The sequence below is a fragment of the Callithrix jacchus genome, chromosome 10 (assembly GCF_049354715.1).
Source record: "Callithrix jacchus isolate 240 chromosome 10, calJac240_pri, whole genome shotgun sequence".
NCBI lineage: Eukaryota > Metazoa > Chordata > Mammalia > Primates > Cebidae > Callithrix > Callithrix jacchus.
In genome coordinates this window covers 38,865,360-38,883,322 of record NC_133511.1, presented here as the reverse complement: position 1 = coordinate 38,883,322, position 17,963 = coordinate 38,865,360, and the positions used below count along the sequence as shown (strand labels likewise).

Genomic DNA, 17,963 nt, shown 5'->3' with positions numbered 1-17,963 from the left:
CCCTTCACCAGCAAGCTCAGTAGAATTCTGTCTTAAAAAAAATGCTCCATTAGCTGAACAATGAGAACACATGGCCACAGGGAGGGGAACAACATACACTGGGGCCTGTTTGGGGGATAGGTGTCGGGGGATGGAGAACATCAGGAAAAATAGCTAATGCATGCTGGGCTTAATACTTAGGCGATGGGTTGTGAGAGGTGTAGCAAACCACCATTGCATGCATTTACCTATTTAACAAACTTGCACATCCTACCACCGTATCCTGGAACTTAAAAATGCTCCGTTTATGGTGAGTGAGTGGTAGTTCCTTGATAAAGGCTTTGGTAAACTGGCTTCCAGATAATACACTCCCTTAAAGTAGTAAATCGCCACTGTGTAGAGCAGACCAGACCAGATCCATTTTCAGTATTTATATAGTAGTGTCTTTAAATTTTGGTTGCATTAGTCAAACTGGTATTTTAAAGGATCCTGGTTAATATAATACTAAAATCAAAGTTATATAATGTTACATTTGGAAACTGTTCAGGATTCAATGGAACCTCACCTTATGGATTTTTTTGCTTTTGACTGCAGATCTGTCTATGGCAGTGCAGAAATTTTCTCAGTCGTTACAAGATTTCCAATTTGAATGTATTGGTGATGCTGAAACAGATGATGAAATTAGTATTGGTAAGTACTATTATTCTTCAATATCTTAAGTAATAATTTAGAAATTTCTACTTTTAATATTTATTTTACTGAAATCAAATAGGCACACACCTAAATAATAAACATCTAAAATATTTTCTGACTTTGATGAAACTTTAAGGGTGATTTTGTGTTTCTGTGGATTTTTTTTTTTTTTTTGAGAGTCTCACTCTTGCCCAGGCTGGAGTACAGTGGCACAATCTTGGCTCACTGCAACCTCCGCCTCCCGGGTTCATGTGATTCTCCTGCCTCAGCCTCCCGAGTAGCTGGGATAACAGGCACCTGCCACCATGACCAGCTAATTTTTGTACTTTTAGTAAAGACAGGGTTTCACCATTTGGCCTGGCTGGTCTTGGTCTCCTGATTTCAGGTGATCTACCTGCCTCAGCCTCCCAAAGTGCTGGGATTATAGGAATGAGCCACTAAAAATACTATGAATTGTTTTTAAATAGAAGCTCTGTTTTCTCTTTTTTTTTCCCATAAGGAAATGACTTAATCATTCTGTAACTTAGGTCAGCCCTGCTTTGAATCATTCATTCAAATAAATATATATAAGGTATCTACTATTAAATATACCAGGCACTGGTTTTAAAAATTATCTTACATTCTTTCCTCTTAATTCTTTTTTAACTTGAATGTTTGTTTTTAAAGAAAACAAATCAGTCATGATTCCCTAAACCAGTGTTTTGGCAGGATGCAGAACATTACTGGGAATCAGGAGACTTGAACCCTAATCTGATGTTGCCTCAGTAATTTGGCAGTCTGTCCCTGGAGAAAGCATGTTCCTTTCTGAAACAGAAGGATTCGCCTTCCATAAAATGAAGAGGTTAGGTTATATGATCTCTGAAGATTTATCTATATCTGAGTTTTTATTGTTTGAAGGTCTGATTCTTGTAAATCCTCCCACCCTCTACCTTTTAAAGACCCCTACATTTTCCAATTTATAGATGTGTGGTCCCTTTCTAGGCTGGATTAGAGATATGTCATGTAATCAAAAGAATATGTAAAATATATATGTATATTTTAGAGGGTTTTACGTTTTAGAAGTATTTTTATACCCCATTTCTGGGTATTAAAAATATAGTATTACAAACACTTAGAATGGTGATTCCCAAACTTACTGTCTACAGGAAACACCTGGAAATCTTATTAATTGCAGGTCTTGGGTTGTGTATAAGATTTGCATTTCTGATAGATTTGAAGGCCGTGTCCTTGCCGCTAGTCCATGGACCATGCTCTGAGAAGCAGGGATTTATAATCCTCTTCATACGTCTCCACAATCACATTCCTCTTGTTCCTCTGCCCTTTTTTTTCTTTTATAGTTCTAGCAGTTATGTCTGTATTTCTTCAAGGTATATTTTGTTTGCTTTGTCTACTTAAGTAGCAAGTCCTAGCACAGACCTAGCTGTGAAACCAAAGGGCAGTGTTACCCCCACAAAAAGAAGGCTGTCACTAGAAGTTAAGCTGAATGAGTGCTGGATTCATCGTGGGGCTTTAGCTTGCCTGGGTTCACAAGAGCTCCTTTTGGAGAAATCGCTGGGCAGGGTGCAGAGTCCTTAGACAAGCTGTCTCCGCATGTGGAATTTACATGAAGCATACATCATTGTAATCATATTGGCAGTCTTTCTGAGTAGGTATATGCCAAGTGGTCACTTTCTTTGCTTGCTTTTTTAGGAGTGTTAATCAGAGGGGAGTGTGGAGGTGGCTGGTCTCCTTCGGCCCTCAGTTTTGTGATGAAAGATGGTCCAGCCTTGCCCGTCACTTGGCTGAGATATAGTTAGGGGACCTCCAGGAATAAGGGAGAGCCCTGCCACATGCCCCTCAGCAGCATGACTTCTTCCTCCTCACAGGATAGCTGGCAAAGGGCAGCATTAGGGATAATGCACTGCCAACATCTGGAACAATAGTGGTCATATTGCTTGTCATTTCTTGACATTTGTGTTATAAATGTCTGGTCCTCAACTTAGGCTTTGTAGTATACACTTAGCCAGATGAAAGCCTAGATTATATTACTAAAATACACATATATTAGCATTAGTATTTGGAAAAGATATAATCACATTATTTATATAACAGTTATTTTCACTTAGTTGTTTGAGACAGAATCTTGCTCTGTTGCCCAGGCTGGAGTTCGGTGATGCAATCTCAGCTCACTGCGACCTCCACCTCCTGGTTTTCAGTGATTCTCATGCCTCAGCCTCCTGAGTAACTGGGATTATAGGCATGTGCCACCACACCCGGCTACTTTTTGTATTTTTAGTAGAGACGGGGTTTCCCCAGTTGGCCAGGCTGGTCTTGAACTCCTTACCTCAGGTGATCTGCCTGCTTCAGCCTCCCAAGGTGCTGGGATTACAAGTGTGATCCACTGTGGCCAGCCTTCACCTAGTTATATTCAGCTATAAATTCCATGAAGGCAGAGGCCAGATATTTATTTTAACCCTTTTAGCCTTAGCACTTGACCCAGATCCTAACAGTAGACCCTCAGATAAATTGTTGAATAAATGACCTAATTGTCCTTATAAACTTTAATTTTTTTCACTTATACACATATTTTTATAACACAATGATATATATATATATATATATATAATTTGATATTTTCCTTTGAAAAAAAGATTATAGCAAATACTTCTGGGTTTCCACAGCTAATATAACTTTAATGGTTTTATGAGTTTATTTCATCAGGTTTATATACATAAATTTATGAAATAATCCCTATAGTATGTTCAGGCTACTTCTGGTTGACCCCTTACCTGTTATTGTTAAGAGTACAGTAAACATCCTTCTGTATATTTCCATTTCCGTCAAGCTTCTTACTTAAAAGACATCTTAAAGTCACACATGCATGTAGTAACTGTGGACGCAGGGTTTTTAATCATTATGCTATGCAGCCTTCTAGGCAGATGTTAGATAATTTCCCCAAGTTGTAGTGAACTTGATATCTCAACAGTGGTTTGTTTGACTCTTTCCATTTTGGCTAAGTGAACATTGTTGTGCAGCTGTTGCATGTTAGATTTGAGAGGTGTGAATTGATCAGTAGGTGAAGGCTTACAAGCAATGAATATTACATTAAATTCTAATGCTATAGGGGCTTTCAGAAGTTAAATTTCAGGTTGGAGATCAGGAGCTGAAGCATCTACGAAAGTGATGTGATGTTGCTTGCTAATTTTAAATCAGGAGACCTATTTAATCCCTTTGCACTGGGAATCTGATTTTAATAGCAATGCTATTAGGAAAACTTAGAGGAGAATTACTTATAAGTATAAAATATTTCTGGAACAGCTAGTGTAAAAATATAAATATGTTTCAATTTCCTATTCAACACTTTTTACCCTTTACCTGAGGTCCCACATACACTTTAAACAGTTGTAAATAAATTACATAGATAATAAAGAAGTAGTAGTAGGAGGCTCTGAAGAATCATTCCCAACATGAAAGATGATGAGATTATCCCAAGCTGTTCCACCAAGGACAATGAACTGGAAAATGTATCCCTGGGACTAATACTTGTGGCTGGCGTGGGTGGAGCTCAAGGATAACGCTTATCCACCTTTATCAACTTCAGTTCTATGTGGGAAGGTACAGTGATTCTGCTGTCTTTACATTACCTTGTTGAAGCCTGAGTTCCAGCAACTTCATTATTGCACTGATTTAATGAAAGAGAAATGAGGCAGGAACAGCTGTGAATCTGAGCAGTGAGCAACAGCCGCATAACACTCTCAGCTGGAGTAGGCTTGAGACCTAATGATGACATAGCCACAAAATACCATGACTTAAAAAGAAGCTCATCTTTTGTATGTGAGTCACGTCAACACAAAAGGACTTGAAAAGTCAAGACACTGGTAGGCTTTCTGTGTGTAAGGTGTGGCGGTGGGAATGAGTGGGTAAGAGGGCAATAGGAAGATGAATTAAGATGTCTGCTTTCATTATGCTTACAGTGGAAGAAGATGAAAAAGGGTTTTGGGCAAAGTAAGGAAGAGAAGGTGGTGTTACTGTATCAGTACAGTGGCTAATTATGAAAGGTGTTCTGGGAGTGTGTTTGATGTGTAGGCCCATGTCTGGCCTGTACATCTGCCCCAGCCTTCACTGGTTGCCTCTGTCCCCACCCTTTTGGCCTTGGGCTTGCTGGGTTTTTTGTTTTGTTTGTTTTGTACCAGTGACACATTGCTGGCTTGGAAGGAGGCAAAATGGGATTTGTTGTTCAGGACCCAGTGGGGAATTCCTGTGGCTCAGAGAGCAGGTCAGGACTGAAGTCCCAAGCAGGGCAGCATCCTGTACTATTTTTTTTTAGCATCTCCCTTTTCATTGGAGAGCATCAAGAGGCCATTACTCTCCCTTCACTAAGGATAAACGAGCTGCAGGTGAGCTTTGGCTTGTTCCCTTTCATCTGCTCACTGCAGTGTTGGATGAGTGGGAAGCGGCTGTTGAGTCCATCCACTTAACTTCCCACAGCTGCACTAACTGCCCACTTTTTACTTGGCTTTGGATTTTTGAACCAAGTGAGGAAGACATTGAGTTAGGAATACAGTGCTAAACACTTGGAGTTCAGAAATCAGTGATGAAAGAGAGGGGAGTGATTATAAACCGGTACAAGATTCAAGCCTCCTCTCATGATAATTTATGGGGGTAGACCAAATACAAAAGGAACTATTATTTAACTGTAATTACACAAGTAACATGTATGTAAATACAAAAACAATACCCATTGCATCAGTCCTGGAGCACACTCTTGCATGGGAATTGATAATGTTCCAACATGAGTTATTTGGCCAGCCTTAAAACCTTATGGATAGGAAATAAAAGACTATTTGTGCAGAAACTAAAATCGTACTCGTTTGAAAGCACTGTTTATGGTGGGTTAGTTCAGATGGCCAGATGCCCAAAGATATTACTGTGAATCTGCCTATGAGACAGGTTGTTCAGCTATGCTGATTTAGCACATTAGTGTATAGGATAATAAAAAGCTGTAAGTCTTAGCACAATCACTTGAGAATTTTTATCCACACCAAAGCTGGAGCATGCAAGTTACTCTACTTTGTTTTTGTATGAAGTACTTATAATTTGAAATCATTTTAAATCAAAGATTAAAAATGAGAAGATGTCTAGGTTTTTAAAAAATCTAGATATTGTTAGTCAAACTGAACTAGTGCCAATTGTTATACAGTTGTGTTATACGACTAGTGCTAATTGTTTATACAGAAATGTTAGTCATTAATATGGCAAAGTTTATTCATTCTCTGTAATCTTGGAAACCTTTGGAAAGTCCAGTTGCAATTGTGCATAAACAGCTTGGTCAGTGATGTTGTATGATGGCCTAGACTCTCAGTAAAGTCTTGGACAGCATGAGCTTTGCACTCGAGAGATTAAACATTTACCAAGAAGGAGAGTCAGTTTGCTAGTAAATATTTTTGGTGGAGACTTCATTCCTTTAGACACACCTAAACAGAAAATTCCTGTGGTAGTGACAGGCAACACACTGCCATTTGTCAACTAAGGTAATAGCTCCAAATTCTGAGTAGAAAAATGAGTCAGGTAGTTCACATCAAACTATATTTTGTAACAGTCACCCAGCTATTTCTGACTTAACTAGTGTATTGCTGGTCCCTTGTTTACTTTGTTTTGAATGCAGATATGCAGACATAGCAACAAGGAAAGTAGTGCTTAATTGTTAGTTGGCCTGGCCTGGGGGCTTGTAATCCCAGCACTTTGGGAGGCCTAGGCAGGAGGGTCACCTGAGGTCAGGAGTTCAAGACTTGCCTGGTCAACAAACCCTGTCTCTTCTAAAAATACAGAAATTATCTGGGCATGGTGGTGTGTGCCTGCAATCCCAGCTATTCAGGAAAGTGAGGCAGGAGAACTGCTTGAATCCCAGAGGCGGAGGTTGCAGTGAGCTGAGATTACACTACTACACTCCAGTCTGGGCAACAAAGTGAAACTCTATCTCAAAAAAAAGAAAAGAAGAGAAAAGCACAAAGAGCATGTCGTATTTTTAAAGAGAAACTTCTATATGGAAATGTTTGTACAAATTGTCCGTGTACATACAGATCGATGGGTGAGAGATCGAACCTGAAGCAAGTTTTGTGCATGGCATTGGCTGAGGTGCACCTGACTTTTTTTTTTTTTTTTTTTGAGACTGAGTTTCGCTCTTGTTACCCAGGCTGGAGTGCAATGGCGCGATCTCAGCTCACCGCAACCTCCGCCTCCTGGGTTCAGGCAATTCTCCTGCCTCAGCCTCCCGAGTAGCTGGGATTACAGGCATGCGCCACCATGCCCAGCTAATTTTTTGTATTTTTAGTAGAGACAGGGTTTCACCATGTTGACCAGGATGGTCTCGATATCTTGACCTCATGATCCACCCGCCTCGGCCTCCCAACGTGCTGGGATTACAGGCTTGAGCCACCGAGCCCGGCCCTGCACCTGACATTTTCATTTCTTGTTCTGTCTTTAGGAGAATTTGTTGAAAAGTGAAGATCTAGGAGACAGGGTTAAATATTGTCAATTCAAGTCACAGGAGCTTTACTGTGTCTTCCTGTGCTGGCAGTGCTTTGCCGAGGTGCAGATATTTATTGTTTGATTACATCTCTCAGTCTGGGTGTGTATCAGCAGGTTCCTGTGGTGAAGTGACTCACCTTGGTCTGTAGACAGAATCCTGAGAGTGAGCTTGGATACCTGCTCTGAGGGTGTCAAGAAGAATTTTTTCAAGGGAGTGGTTGGAAAGTCTCCTTCAGTTTCTTTGTTAGAAGAGTTACTGTGGAGAAAAGGCATAAAATTTTCAGTTTGAAGATGTATCTCTTAGGTCAAATGGAAAGGTGATATTTGATTCTGTTTCCCAAATGAGAAATAAGAATATAGTCTAGGGTGGGAAGTATGGGAAACAGTTTACTTTGTGTATTTTGAAAGGATTCCTCGTAGTGTAGAAACGTTTTGAGAGATAATAGCCTTCACTTCAGGCTAAAAGTTATAACTGGCATAATAAATGCACGAAATGCATTTAAAAGGTCATTAATAATTTTTTATAAAAAAGGACCTATTTTGTTTTTTGACTTAAACTAATTAAATGGTTAAATTATTGAAAATACTTCTATGAAAATTTTCTTCAGAATTGGCTGTGAGCCACAAATATGCATTCTTAAAGTTTACTCTTAATATTTGTCTAGTTATATTGTGATACAAAATGTAGAACTGGGCGGGGTGTGATAGCTCACACCTGTAATCCCAGTGCTTGGAGAGGCCATGGCGGGAGGAATGCTTGAGACCAGTAGTCCCAGACCAGCCTGGATGAGGAGGCCCCATCTCCGTAAAAAGTAAAAGTTTAGTCAGGCATGGTGGCATGCACTTTTAGACCTAACTACTCAGGAGGCTGAGGCTGGAGGATTCCTTGATCCCAAGAGCTGAAGTTACGGCAAGCTCTGATCACACCACTGTACTCCTGCCTGGGTGACATGGTGAGACCCTGTCTCTTAAGAAAAAAGATATGAAGTTGTTTGAAACCATGAGATTCTTCTTGGGCATTTTTAGGAAAAAGTTTATAAATCAAGGCAATGCCATTATCAACCACAGCTGAACTTTTCTAAAAGAGACCTGTGGTATTTTATTAAATTCAAGGAAGTAAATTGTCTTCTCATTTGCTGAATCAAAAAAGTATCCATCAGATTTTACAGACCCTCATTACAGCCACTTCAATGTGGTTATATAAATCAGGAAGTCGTGTATTAAAGTGGAACATTTCTAAATGCCTAAATTGTTTATACAAATAACATTTTCTTTTTAACTCTGCAGAGGAAGCATATTTTACTTCTTAATAGCTCTCAGTTGGACAATTGTATTATTGTTTTCCTTTTTTTTTTTTTTTTTAAAAAAACCCACCCTTATTTTTGTACCCACACAGAAACCACCCACAATTAAGGATTGAAGCAGCTGGGAAAGTTGCACATTTCAGGTGGTGCTCCTTTCTTAAAGAAAACATGCTACTTGAGAGAGATGCTTTTATCATATTAGCTTCGTATTTTGAAGCACATTATTTGACTTAATTTGAAATTCAAACACTTAGATGTTTCATATTTCAGGCTTTCATTAAAAAACAACCTGAAAACTTGTCATGTCACAAACCTGGAAAGAAATGTATCTTTTAACTTATTGATATACATGAATCCCCTGAAACCTCATTTCTTTTTTTGTGACTTTGTTCTGCCAAACAAAAAATAGCCCAGGCTTTTGTACAGAGGGCTCACTCTCCTATCTCCTGTAGCAAATTACATGCTTTTTGAGGTCTGAAAGTTTTACTCATATTCTTATTCCTACATAGTACTTCAGAGCTTTATTTGTAGCAAAGATTTAATAAATGTTTGTTGGGTGAATAACTGCCCCCTGGCAAAACCTATTAAACTTTTACAGAAATGAATTACTTTAGGGTAAGTAGAATTTTAGAGCCTTACCTAAAAAGTAAGTACTTACTTGAAGATATCTACGATGGTTCTTTTCAGTAGGCTAATGTAATTTTCAGAGGGAAATAGGTCCTATATTTACATTCATGCACACACATATACACATAAGTAATTTGTACATGTATTTTAGAATCATTTAGAACAAATTTTTGGCTGGGCACAGTAGCTCACACCTGTAATCCCAGCACTTTGGGAGGCCGAGGCAGGTGTTACCACCTGAAGTCAGGAGTTTGAGACCTGCCTGGCCAACATGGTGAAACCCTGTCTCTACTAAAAATAGAAAATTTAGCCAGGCATAGTGGCATGTGCCTGGAGTCTCAGCTACTTGGATGTTGAGATGGGAGAATTGCTTGAACCTGGGAGTCAGAGGTTCTGGTGAGCTGAGATCGCGCCACTGCGCTCTTGTCTAGGGGACCAAGTGAAACTCCAATCTCAAAATTTAGAAGAAAAAAGTTTAAAAAATATTTATAAATATCAAAATAAATTTCAAACTGGAGTTAAAAATTTATGCTTTTTGCACATATTCAATATTTATTGACTACGTGTTATGTGACAAGAACTGTGCTTATGAAAAATGTGGTTAAAATTTTGCGCACATGAAGTTTACAAACTAAAGGATAAGGTGGTACCAATACCCTTCTTTTAAAGTAACATGACTTAAAAAAGGGCTTATTTCAGGGAAGTGGATAGTCAAGGAGGACTTTTACCTGTGGTTAGTAAAAAATAATCTCAACAAAATCATTAGATAGTGCAATAAATGCTATGGCCCACACTAATTTGGGATGCAGAAATATATACTTGACCCTAATTATTTGCAAGTTTTATATTGGTAAATTAACATATTATAAAATGCATTGGTAATCCCAAAAGCAATATTGCTGGCACATTTGTGGATACCGGCAGAGCAGTGATGAAGTTGGTCCACCTGACCTACGCAGGATCCACTGTATGAAACATGGTGGAATGTTATTGAAGACTCATAATAGGGGAGGTTGTTTGCTCTTCTATAAGAACATTGTTAAAGCCAAAGGACAATGGGAATTAGAGTCAGAAACCCACTTTGTAGTTTTCTCTTGCCTCTCTTTTAAACCTGTCTTTGCCTGCATTTCCTGGTTGTATAACTCATTATTCTGTAAATATTCAAGCATCAACCAGATCTACCTTATGTGTGGCATAAGGTAATTTAAATTTTTGTTGGAGGACACCAACATTAAACAACCGATGACAGTGAAGTCACAATTGTTTTGAATGGTGTAAAAACAAAACTTGTTATGCTAAGAGAACATATTCAAGCTAGACTAGGCCTAGTGGGGTGCCTATTGGTTAACTTCAGATCCTAGAAAAATAAGTGCTTGCCCTTGTGGGTGTTATGTGCACAGCTTGGACTTGTTAATTGGAAAGAGGTCAGTAGTAATAGATCATTTCTTAAAGTTCAGCCCACTGGCCTGGTTTTTTTGGTGTTTTTCTGGTTTTCTTTGTGGAGTTTCTCTCCCCATATTGAATATAGTGTAATCGAAATTCTTCATCAGCTTTAAAATAGCCTTTGAGGATGGTATTGTATTATAGGTGTTTTCTTGGTGTGGAGTAGTTTATCTCTTTCTCTCTGACAGCTGCCGTTCTAATTTCTATAATTCTAAGATCTTTCTTTTGCCACTTTATGTACCTGTGGGTGTGGGGAGGGACAACATGTGGTGTTTTTGATTTTGTTTTTTATTTCCTGACTTATCAGAAAATGCTACTTCTGACCTAGAAACATTGGCTTGGTTTCCCAAATCGCAAATGGAGTATACTAGAGTAGAAAGAGACTTTGGTGAGCATGGGAGATAATGCTGATATTTTCCTTTAGACCCAGAGGTGAAATGATTTTTCTAAAGTTATATGGGTACTATAATCTTGATAACTCGGCTCCTAGGTTGTCAACTTTGACTTTGAGGTTACTTGTTCATTTATTCAATAAATACTTATCATGTACCATGGATTTGTCAGGTACCATGTTGGGTGCTGAAGATACATCATTGCGCAAAACAGAAAAAATCCTCACCCCAGGGGGGTTAATGTTCTTGTTAGAGGAGTTACATGATAAAACATGTAAGTTCACTACATGTTAAGACTGTGAGAAGCGCTACGGAGATATAAAGAGTGATGATTATTTAGATATTTTTTCTGTAATACTTTCATTATACAGATATCTATAATTTTAAGATGGTGGTGGTACAGCAAACTGCCTGTAAAATGAAGCTCAGTTTGTTCTCCATTTATCAGATTTATATGATTCCATGATATTGACCTAATTCTGGATTTGAAACCATTTGGTGCAAAAGGGGTAAGTATCTCTGAGGCATGCTGGCTGCACCACCACTAGATTTTTTTATTTTTTATTTTGATGCATTTATAGCATTGGAGAATTTCCCCAATTCTCTATTTGTCTCTGGATCATTGGACTTCTTTTCCTGCTTGGGCATACTTAGTCTGATTGCACACCTGAATTTTCATTACCTTGATATTTGTGATGTTGAAGAAAACCAGGATGTGATATCCTCTTAGCTGGAGTATAAGGATTGAGAGCCAGAGAAAATTATAGAAGACTTTGCTATGTAGTTAGACTTTAATTTGCAGGTTTTCAAAAAACACTCGAGGCTTTTGATTACAATTGTGCTTTAGGCAGTTTCTCTCAGCATCCATAGATGTGATAACTTATAGCATGGAAATCTTTGTTAGTTCACAGTAAGTCAAAGATTAGACACATCACAAAATTCTTTATGCATCAAGAGAACACTTCTTAAAATGTGAATGAAATAATAAAAATATAGTTTCAATTTTGACATGAAATGTTTGGACCAGAAAGGCAATAGCCCTGGAGATCATGTCTGTTAGAATTAGGAGGCAGGATATAGACACTCATAAATTAATGGAACTCATCGTTAAAAAAGTAAGGACAAATGTATGAGCAAGGAAGAAGACATTTGGGGATGAAAAGGAAGCAGAATAGAGAGGGAGAAATTTGAAAACAAGAACAGAGTTGAATCATAGGCCTTACCAAGAAGTTAAAGAAATGTTTGCCTTGGATAGTTATCTAGGAATAAAAACCTTAAAAAAGGGGGAATTTGGAGCAATTTCTTTGTCAAGGATGGAATTCAGGATAGTTGCTGAGTCATGATTCCGGGAGCAGTGGAGAGAAGAGCTTTGGTGTCATGCTTGCTTTTTGGGACTCAGAGATAACATCTCAGTGCTGAGAGTGCTGTTTCTGCCATTGAAATACACATGAACTTCAAATAAAGAAGTAACGATGATCCATACAAATTTTATTGAAATATAAAGCATTTCCTACTTAAATATAGTTTAAATCTTTAATTCCTCACACAAAACCTGCATTTTATTTCCTAAAGTCAGGAGTTGCCAAACTGCCCAGTGTCAGAATCAACTGTGAGGAGCCTTACAAATTTGATCACTGGGCTCCACCGCAAACCTGAACTAAGACAAACTCCCCTAGGTGGTGACCCAGGATTCTTTTATTTTATGGAACCCCTTAGTGTCTCATGCAGCCTGTGGAAAATTACTGCTTTAAACACCAGTCTTGACTGGTCATGGTGGCTCATATCTGTAATACTGACACTTTGGGAGAGGCGCTAGGCAGGTGGATTGCTTGAGCCCAGGAGTTCGAGACCAGCCTGGAAAACAAGGGGAAACCCCCAAAATTATTTGGGCATATTGGTGTATACCTGTAGTCCCAGCTACTTGAGAGACTGAGGTGGGAGGATCATCTTAGCTCAGGAGGCGGAGGCTGCAGTGAGCTGAGATCGTGACACTGCCCTCCAGCCTGGGCAATAAAGTGAGACTCTGTCTCAAAAGAAAACAAAAAATCAACAGTAGACTTGTGATCTGTGCAGAAGGCGGCACAGTTGGAGGATGGTAGTGTTTTAGTCTGTTCCTGCAGTGTGCCTTTTGGATGATCAGATCCCTGATTTCCAGTGTTGTGACAGAGCATTGTGCCAGTGCAGTCACCAAAGCTGTAAGTGCCACTTGTTTGTAGGAAAACCTAGTCATTTCTTATCATGTTGTCCTTCACAGCCTGAGAATAGGTTTTAAGTGTATGTTTTCAGAAGAAGAGATGGTTTTCACGAGCCAGTGCAGATGCTGTGCAAATTTCCCAGAGATGATAAAGAAAGCAGCTTTTCAGATTGAAATAATATACAAGGTGTGACTTCCTTAGTTCATGCTGATGTGAACTTTGGATTCTCTAAACTTTTCTACCAATAATGAGTGTCTTCTGAGTGCAAAGAACTTCTGGAGTAATTTAGTGCATGCAAACATCAATCAAATCATCTTGTATTCTTGTTACACTTACAAAATAGAAGGGGACATCAAAAAATAACTTATGTTATAATCAGTATAATGTTAAGGATAATGTGCCCAGGGCTTTAGGTACAGTAAGGATAGAATGCTGTGAGAGTATCAGAGTCAGAGAAGGACTTCCAGCTAGGGACATCAAAAGATGCCTAAAGAGAGGCAGTTATTTGAACTGGGTCATAATAGTAAGGTATGATGCAGCCAGAAAATACAGGTAAAAGAAAAGCACAGTAATGGGAAATTACAGGAATGTATAGTAGTTTTGAAGTGCAGAGTTCGAGATTAGAAATAGTAGCATCTTGGACTAACATACCAGGGAACTTATGGCCACATCATGGAGGCCTCAAATTATTTGCAGTATGGAATTTGGACACCCCCCCACTTTTTTTTTGAGACAGAGTCTCGCTTTGTCTCTAGGCACCAGGCTAGAGTGCAGTGGCACAGTCTCAGCTCACTGCAATCTCTGCCTCCCAGGTTCAAGCACTTCTCCTGCCTCGGCCTTCTGAGTAGCTGGGACCACAGGCACACACCACCATGCCCAGCTAATTTTTTGTATTTTTAGTAGAGATGGGGTTTCACCATGTTGGCCAGGATGGTCTCCATCTCTTGACCTTGTGATCTGCCTGCCTTGGCCTCCCAAAGTGTTGGGATTATGGGTGTGAGCCACCACGCCTGGCCTGGACCCTTTTTAAAAATCCATTTAAAGATTTTGAATTGGATAATGACATGATCAAAGGTGCCCTCTAGGAATTTTATTCTGGTGTTCCTACATACAAAGAGTTAGAGCCGCAGAAGCTGGGGAATTAATGTAATATGACAGCAGAGATCAAGTAAGAGACTTATATGGTTAGGTAAGAAGGGTAGAGAGAAAAAGCAGCAGCATTTGGTGATTGAATATATGGAAGAAAGGATTGAGGATTATTCATCACTCATGTTACTAGGAGAATGGTGTTACCAGCACCTTTATGTATTCTTATGTGCCAGGGCATCTGGGGGTGGAACAGAATTGTGAATTTAGTTTGACATGTGTTAAATTTGAGATTTAAAAAAAATCCCTAGTATTAAATTCCCTGGAGTTAATTTGATTTGTTAAATTTGGGATGATGAGATGGTGCTGTGGGGCTATACCTACAGTAGTGAAAAGTGTATACATTTCAGGTCAGCTAATTTTGATTCAAACTTAGCTCTGCAAGTCATTAGTTCTATGACCACGTATGTTATTTAACCCACACACTTTAGTTTTCCTATGTGAAAAATGCAGAAAATGGTGATAGATTTGTGTTTTACATGTGACTTTCTCATGGGATGTTGTGAGCATTAAAGAGGTTTTGTGCAGTGCTAGCACCCGCATCAGGTAAATCTCCTCCTTTCCCTCCCGCCATGTTTTTCTGCTCCTTGGACCTCATGAGGATAGTAGGACCCTTGCTTGGAGCTTGTTTGCAGACCAAGAGGAAGAAGAAATAGCATTGTGAGGAGGGAGGAGTGATGATGAAAATAATAGAGAGGGAAAGAGAAGGAAAAGAGACAGAAGTGAGATTAGAGGCTTACTGTGGAGTTGTAGGCTTTTGAGAGGAAGAGGGCCCCTTTTCTGAGACAGTAGACAAGTTGAGGAGAATGAATAAAGACAGTGCTGATCAGAGTCTTGAACTTCTCTCACAGAATCAGGAGGCCGGGCCATCTGGTAAGAGTGAGGGAAATTTGGAGCTGGGTTCTTGAGAGAAAGACTAGAATTCTTTTTAGATAGCCACTGTGGGAAATGAGAGTAGGAGTGAACTAGAGTTGAATAAAAGGATTGCCAAAAAGCAAAAGCAAAGGGGTTAGATAGCTTGAACTTTTAGTGTCCTTGTGGGTGTGTGAATTACAGAGAACAGGTCACTGGAGGTTAAGAGGTTGTGGAAAAGAGCACTGGGCAAGGAAGCGGATGTTGAGGCTTCACTAGGGTGGGTGGTGGCAGGAGCTTGGGTGCAGAAGAGCATGAATGGGGTGCTTTAGCCTGTGGAATGTGAAGGAGTGCTGGGAGGTCAGTTCCTGATGGCAGGAAGCATGGGAGCAGGGCGAGGTGTAAGTGGTTGCTTGTCAGCAGCAAAGTACTGATTATTCCCCCTCAGTAAGGATACTTGGCACCTGATTACTCTTTGAGTGCAAACAGCTTTGGAACTGTTTGCCTTTAAAAATGATAACCCTGTTCTTTTACTTCTGTAATGTAGCAGGATGCAGGTTGGCACTACTTTTTAATTTTTTCCCTTTGGCAGTACTGGTTTGTTGGAAGAGAATGGACTTTGGAATCAAACAGTCAAATTAAATACCGGGTTCTCCACCTACCACCTCTGGGATTGTGGGGCAAGCTCTGAAGCTAATGGATCGTCCTTTTTCCCCTGTGAAATGAAGAGAATACTTACTTCAGCACCTCGTATAATGATGTGGATATTAAATGAGATAGTATATGTAATGTCACTGCCTCTTGGTAGAGGAACTCCCAAATGTGAGAACACTCACATATGGGAAAATGATTTCTGAATTGGGGGTGGTTTTGGCTTTGGGAAATAGATTAAACATCATTGAAACAAAACAAGGTAACTTCAGAATTGCACAGTTGCTCATTTTCATGAGCACACTAAGTGTGCCTGCAAAAAAAAAACCAACAAAATATGTTACTTAAGGACTTCATTAGGCACAGCAACACTTAGTGCATTGACAAAAATCTCAGTAAAGGCTTCTCAAGAATTTAGGTAAAGTTTATTTGAAGTAATAAAATAGTGGGAAGACGTCTAGGGAAAAGCCAGCAGAAATTAAGTTTTGAAAATTGTGTCAAAATGAAAGGTTGTCCTTTTTGTGTTTGCATATATCTATTTGCCAAAATTTGGCCTTTTGCGAAATACATACACCTACTATTTATATAAACCTGGTATATATCAGTGTATATACCTAAACTCTCAAATTACCTTGTAGTTTGGCAGTTGCAGAGTAGGTATTACTAAGTGGTCTTAAGCTAGTTCTGGGAGGATATCTTAAGGAAAAACTATTAGATATATAGCTTATAATTATTTCCATAATCTACTGTGACTTTTACCCTGGAGTAATCATAATTATTATTAATTTTCATAGGTAATCCTAACAATCTGGAGCAGTAGGAGCAGTACCTTTCTCCTACGGGCCAAGTCCCTGGCTTACAGGTTTCTTTCTTTTGAGTCTAGCTGTGATACTGTTTGGCTCTGTGTCCTCACCCAAATATCTTCTCGAATTGTAATTTCCGTGTGTCAAGAGAGGTGACTGAATCATGGAGGTGTTTTTCCTCACGCTGTTCTCCTGATAGGGAATTCTGATGAAATATGTTGGTTTAAAAGTGACAGTCTCCCCTGCATGCACTCTGTCTCCTGCCACCATGTAAGACGTTTCTGATTCCCCTTTGTCTTCCACCATGATCATAAGTTTCCTGAGTCCTCCCCAGCCATGCAGGAGTATGAGTCAATTAAACCTATTTTGTTTATAAATTACCTTAGTCTCACGTAATTCTTTATAGCAGCATGAAAACAGACTAATATAAGTTGTTATGCTGGTGAGGATAAGAGAAATGAAACTATTCAGTTAGACCTGAAGAGAGCAAAAGATTAAAGATTTGGTCACAAGTTCTGAATCTCAGCCCAAATGTGGTTTGGCAGGCAATGTTGGGATCCACATCGATAGACAAGATTAAAGTATGGCACAGGTTAGTGCCTGGGTACCTGCACAGTGTCAGAACCCAGGCATGGAGGGAAGCACTGGGAACAGGGGCTGAGTGAGAATTTAAAAGGAGGCTAGATTATGGGTCCTAACCCCTGCCAAGAGTCTGGGTAGTATGGTTGTAGTATGGTTAGAGGATAACCATATTACCTGATGGTAAATGAATGGATTCCAAGGTGGTGTTTGATTGCTAGAGGGACCAAATACAGCACAGGTGCTTGTAATGTAGATTAAGACAGACAAGTGCTGAGGCAGAAATGGCCCTAACCATGTGCGGAGTATCTGCTTTAACTTGATAGAAGTTTAACTTTATTATTATTTTCGTTTGTGGACTGTCTATTTCTTATTTCCTAATAATTAGGAACTATGTTATGATACTAAACAACTTTATAATTATTCAAACAATGTCTAGTAAGCTCTTCCAATTTGGTATATCTCATATTTGCCTAAACTTAACTCACTTGATTGCATGACTTCATTGAGATGCCTTGATGATAGGATATAATTGAAGAAATGCACAATTTCAGAGCTCGTTCTCAAGATCACTCTGTTTTTGATTTGTGTTTGACAATTAAAAAAAATTCTGACCACAAAGAGGACATTGCAAAGAACCAGACTTAGATACCTCAATGATAACTAAATTTCCATGAGTTTTTCCTGTGAGACTTTAGATTCCACTGGGCTATGAACTATTAGAAGAAGAATGTATGCCTCCAAGTTCTAGGTTATATTTATGGTGACATGCCAGTATTTGTCAGTAGGGCT

At 39.2% G+C, this 17,963-nt stretch overlaps 1 protein-coding gene across 6 annotated transcripts in view; it reads left to right on the top strand.

Moving 5' to 3' along the window:
• Positions 1 to 17,963, top strand: part of ARHGAP42 (Rho GTPase activating protein 42) — a 316,830-nt gene that overhangs the window by 76,340 nt on the left and 222,527 nt on the right. For all 6 annotated transcript variants that reach the window (XM_035265195.3, XM_054241785.2, XM_002754646.6 and 3 more), the window contains one exon: positions 574 to 669. In XM_035265195.3, the coding sequence (XP_035121086.1) occupies positions 582 to 669 (88 nt within the window). In that variant the 5' untranslated portion in view covers positions 574 to 581. The remainder of the gene's footprint in view (positions 1 to 573; positions 670 to 17,963) is intronic.